The 5,332-nt window shown below is 36.0% G+C and overlaps 1 protein-coding gene across 1 annotated transcript in view; it reads right to left on the bottom strand.

The window, feature by feature from the left end:
• Positions 1 to 5,332, bottom strand: part of CTSO (cathepsin O) — a 37,929-nt gene that overhangs the window by 11,220 nt on the left and 21,377 nt on the right. The window contains exons 5-7 of the mRNA XM_006884490.1: positions 4,723 to 4,774; positions 1,495 to 1,658; positions 947 to 1,039 (exon numbers count right to left, since the gene is read on the bottom strand). Of these exons, the coding sequence (XP_006884552.1) occupies positions 947 to 1,039; positions 1,495 to 1,658; positions 4,723 to 4,774 (309 nt within the window). The remainder of the gene's footprint in view (positions 1 to 946; positions 1,040 to 1,494; positions 1,659 to 4,722; positions 4,775 to 5,332) is intronic.

Genomic DNA, 5,332 nt, shown 5'->3' with positions numbered 1-5,332 from the left:
GTAAATGTTTATGAAAATTAATAAAATATAATTATAGGAAAGAAAAAGAATAGCAGAAGAACTGATAATTTTGAATTTTGGTGCTGGAGAAGAATATTTAACATACATCATGGACTGCCAGGAGAACAAACATATCTGTACCGGAGAAAGTGAATCCAATTTTCTCCTTGGAGGCAAGGATTTTAAAGCTCCATCTCACATACTTCAGGCACGTGACAAGGAGGGACAAGTCTTTGGAGAAGGACATCATACTTGGAAGGGTGGAGGGACAGTGTAGGAGAGGAAGACACCAGAAGAGATAGTTTGACACAGTAACTGGAGTAATGGGGGTAGACGTGTTGGAGTAAGTGAGACTGACTCAGGGTAGGGCAGTCTTCAGAGTTATTGTACATTGGGTCGCTATGAGTTACAGGTGACTTGATGGCATATAAAAACAACATAATATATTGCTCAGTATGTTTTATGTGTTCTTAGTAGAAACACTAGTGCTACAATGAATAATGTGTCAGGCTGCTAACCAATAGGTCAGTGGTTCAAATACACCAGCCTTTCCATGGAAGACAGTGAAACTCCTATCAAGATTAATAGCCACAGATATCCAATAGAGGGCAGTATGGGTCAGAAACAACTCAATGGCAGACAGTCTGAGACACAGACACACTCTCCTGAACAATATACCTCTTTAGCGACTATTCTAAGACATAATGATTGTGTACAATAGTCTCTCCCCTTAAAACGATATTTTCTTATTACTACTTAATTAAAAGATGAAAAATACTACTGTAAAAATTATTTGAGGATATCAGAACCACACTATAATCTGTTGTTGTTGTTATGTGCCGTTGAGTCATTTGCGACTCATAGAGACACTTTAATAATGTTAATAGTTTCAAGGATTTTTCTATGATATTTAGTATGGATTTTTAAACACAAATTCATTACTTACCACAAATATTGGCACCCATTTTGACGTAGGCATAGCCATCTATTCCCCAGGAATTTCCCCACGAGTTCCGGACTATCCAATATGGAACACTTCCTTTAAAACACAAAAGGATAACGAACACTGAAAAACTCACTGCGAATGTATGTCTTTAAAATTGGGGTCTAGAGCAAGATAGTAGCTCTGAAATAGATTTAAAATATAATTTAAAGCTAATTTAAACTAGTTAAGTAAACCTGAGCTACAGGTAATGCAATGGTCGAAACAGGAGACATACATGTTTAAGTCCTCTTAATGCAGGCACTGTTTAAAGTGGAAACAGACATACATTTCTAGTTAAATAAGAAAGAAATGGTAGATATATTTGATCCAATGACAAACATTCTTGTTTTCTAGAATAATTACTATAAATATTTCAAAGGGGTAACACATGAATTATCTGCATTTTAACAAGGTATCACAGGGGAATCTTACACTTAGAAGTCTATTGAGAAGCTGGGAAGCTTCTAATATTGACAATGTGAAAAGATAGGAAAGCAATCAGTACATACCTGTTTTATCAAATCCTGTTATAAGAACTGCATGATTTGCTTCTCCACTAGAGCAGTGATGCTGTATTATGCCTCCCAGGTAATCTTGCCAGCTCATAGCATCTACTGTAACTACCAAAGGACCAAAGGAAAGAAGTGTTTTTGCCATTTCATCTTCTTGATCACTACCAAAAAACAAACAAACAAAAAAATTGGCTAAGGAATTTGCTTTTCAGGTTAAAAAAAAAAAGCCATTTAATCCGTGTGTTATAAAAGTTTGGCTACAACTACAAAAGTAGTAAAAAATAGAGGCTGAAAGGAATACTTCATTTCACTCGGATCTAAAATTTACACCTATGATCAAGATATCAAAAGGTGTTGCATCCCAGAAATCTGCTGTCAAGGACCTCTTCACAGTTTGAAAGAGCAAGGATGTTGGTTTAAAGCCTAAGGTGTGCCTGACTCCAGCAATAATTGCTTCCTATGCATCTGAAAGTGGGACAATGAATAAAGAAGACTGAAGGAAAATCTGTGCCTTTTGATCTGTAGTGTTGTTGAATTGCATTGAGAATCTCTTGATTGTCAAACAACCAAACATAACTGTCTTGGAGGGAGTGCAATCAGATTACAACTTAGAGACAAGGATGGTGAAATTTCACCCCACATACTTTGGGCATGTTGTCAGGAGAGGTCAGATCTGGAAAAAGATAACATGCTTGGAAAAAACAGTGTCAGAAAGGAAAACCCTAAATAAGTCTGATTGCCACTATGATTAGAACAAAAGGCTTGAACGGGATGTAAATCAAGATGATGGTGCAGGATAGGGCAAGGTTCTGATCTGTTTACTCATCAAGTCACTGTGAACCATAATCGACTCAACAACAACTAACAACTACAGAAGAAATCTAGGTTTTTGGCAGTTCAGCATTGGTATGAGGTTAGGGACATAGGCTCTTTAAATATTATTATTTTGTTTTGCTACCTGATGATTCTATTCTTTAAGTCAGTGCCTGGTCTGAGATAGTTGCTGGAGCTCCAGCTAATTAATATTTATTATAGCTTAGTCAAGGGAAAGGGTAAGGGTGGGAAAAGAATAGGTAGATAATGAGCATGATACTGGAATGAGTATAGATAAGGAAGGAATTAGAAACCTAGAAACCTTATGTATAACAATTAACAGCCTTAGGGGAGGAGGAGGGAGGAAACTGTGTATGAATAAATAAATAATAAAACAATTAAAATAAAGTTTTTTTTAAAAAACAACTACAGACAACAAAATGTTGAAGTGTACATTGCTGATGAGAAGACTTCCTAGAAATAGCATACATCACTTGTGATTGTATCTGCATAGATCCACTTGGCCAGAACTCAATCATGAGGGTCAACCTGACTTCTAAGAAAGTAGGAAATAAATCATGTAGTTGCATAATTCTAAAACAAAATTACTTTTAAAAGAAAAGAAGAAAAACTGGCTATTTGGAAGTATTGCACCATCCCTGCCAAACATTTTGAGAATTAAAGAGACCAACCACTTATCTTGTTCTTGTTTCTGTTAGGGGCCACTGAGTTGACTATACCTTGTAGTTACCCAATGAACAACAGATATAACTCAATCCTATCTTGTGTCATCCTCATCATCTCTGGTACACTGTGCCCATTGTTACAGGCACTGGATCAATCCATCTCACCCAAGGTCTTCCTTTCTTTCACTGACCTTCCACCTTTTCAAAATATGCTTTCCAAGGACCAATCCCTACTTACAAAATGTCTAAAATATATGAAATGAAGCTTCACTATCCTTGCCTCCAAGGAGCACTCTGATTGTACTTTCTCCAAGATATACTTGTTTTTTGGGAGTCCATGGGATATTCAGTACTTTTTCCCCAATACCACAGTTCAAAGGCATCAATTCTTCTGTCATCCTTAATCAATGTCCACCTCTCAGATGCATACCAAGTGACTGAAAATACCATGGCTTGAATCAGACACACCCCTCAGCTGGCATCATTGCTTCCAGTTGATTTGGAGAGGTCCCTGACTACAGACTTTTACAATGCAATAGGTCTCCTGACTGCTGGTATCAATTTTATTAATTGTGGACTTAAGATGAAATTGTGGAGAGGTTCCATCTTTCTCCACCTATCAGATGTTGTCTGTCAGTCCAGTGGTGAGGATTTTTGTTTTTTTTTATGTTGGCATTCAATCCATATTGAAGGCTGCAATGCTTACACTTCCATAACAAATGTTTCAAATAATCATCTGAACAATGCAGGTTATTGATGAACCTTCCTCAAATCCCAATGCCACATTTTTTCTTCATAGAGTCCAACTTAAATAATTTGTTCAGCCACAAATGAAATAGGTGTGGAGAAAGGCTACAACCCTGATACACATCTCTCTTAATTTTAAACCATGTAGAGTTCCCTTGCTCAGTTTGCACAATAGGTGCAAACTCTTGGTTTAGGTATAGATTTTACAGAAGCACAATCAATTGTTCTGGGATTTCTATTCTTCTCAGTGTTAACCATAATATTTTATTATATACACACTCAATTACTTAAAAATTGATAATTATAAATTATTAATATAGCTAAATGAATAGTAAGTACAGAAATGATCCAGACAGGTTACCTAAGGTATGACAGAAAAAATGTGAACATCATAGAACTAGGTGCTAGGTTTTAAAAATGTAAAGAACACAGGTTTTGCTCCAATACAGGTATTGATGAAATCTTAATGTATGCTATACAACATTCATCCTTTAGATATCTTAATACTCATTTCCATCAAGCCAATTCTGAAGGCTGCAATCTGCACAGAAGTACATTTGTTGTGATCTGTGCAGGAGTAGGCTGCCATATTTTTCTTCCATGGATTAAGTAGCAGATTTAAACTGTTGTTTTGGTGTAAAGGTTGTGCTATCCAGGCTCCTTCTCCATCTTGATAGTGCATGCTTTAGTCACTATTTACATTTAGTAAAAGGTCAGCTTTATGGTAAAATGGTACCAAGAACAAGTTGCTAATATTTAAGACCATTATTAAGATAGCATTAAGTAGTTTATTGCTATAGTAAACTATGGGTAAATTAGTGGTTTAACAGAGTAAATAATCCTTCAGCGTGCCCAGCTGGAGACTAGTTTCTATGAGAGAGATAATCTCTTTAGATACCAAGAAGAAAATTGCATCCACAACACAGGAATTCCTTGGAAAAGAAACTGTACACTTATTTTATACATTTATTCATATTACCTGTTAAACTCTGGTTTAGAACTCTCAAAGCAGGTGTTTCTGAATTTTGATGCTATAATAAATCAGTGTTTATTAAGATTATCTTTATACAAGACACAACTACAAAGTTCTTAAAAAGTATCACAGCCAAGTTGAAGTCTAGGATAAAAACAACGACAACAAAGCAAACAAAAAATTCCCACGGCTGAGGAATCAATTCTCATGGAGAACTGACTCATAGAGGCTGTAGGTGCTACAGTGTAGACCCTTGTCTGTAATCTTTATGGTAGCAAACTGTCAGACTTTTCTTCCATGGTGCTTCTGGGTATATTCAGATTAGTAGTCTAGCAGAATCCCTTTATGCCACTCAAATTTATTGCTACTAGTAATACTTATTACCATCTAATCTGCACTCATAGCTAACCCTCCATAGGTGACAGAGGCGGTAAATCACATGGAAGGAGATTTTCCGATCTTTTAAATAACTGTGATATAAATAATCTACAGTATTCTTTACCCTCTACATCTCCTCAATTTATACCTAGACAACAGAGACTAAAATGCTTTAAAAAATATAACATGCCTCCGGAAACTCTATGATCTTTGATAAATGTCAATAGTTGTGTGTGTG

Source organism: Elephantulus edwardii, unplaced genomic scaffold (assembly GCF_000299155.1).
Source record: "Elephantulus edwardii isolate Elephantulus edwardi_28Jun2011 unplaced genomic scaffold, EleEdw1.0 scaffold00034, whole genome shotgun sequence".
Lineage (NCBI taxonomy): Eukaryota > Metazoa > Chordata > Mammalia > Macroscelidea > Macroscelididae > Elephantulus > Elephantulus edwardii.
This window is presented reverse-complemented; position numbering and strand designations above follow the sequence as displayed.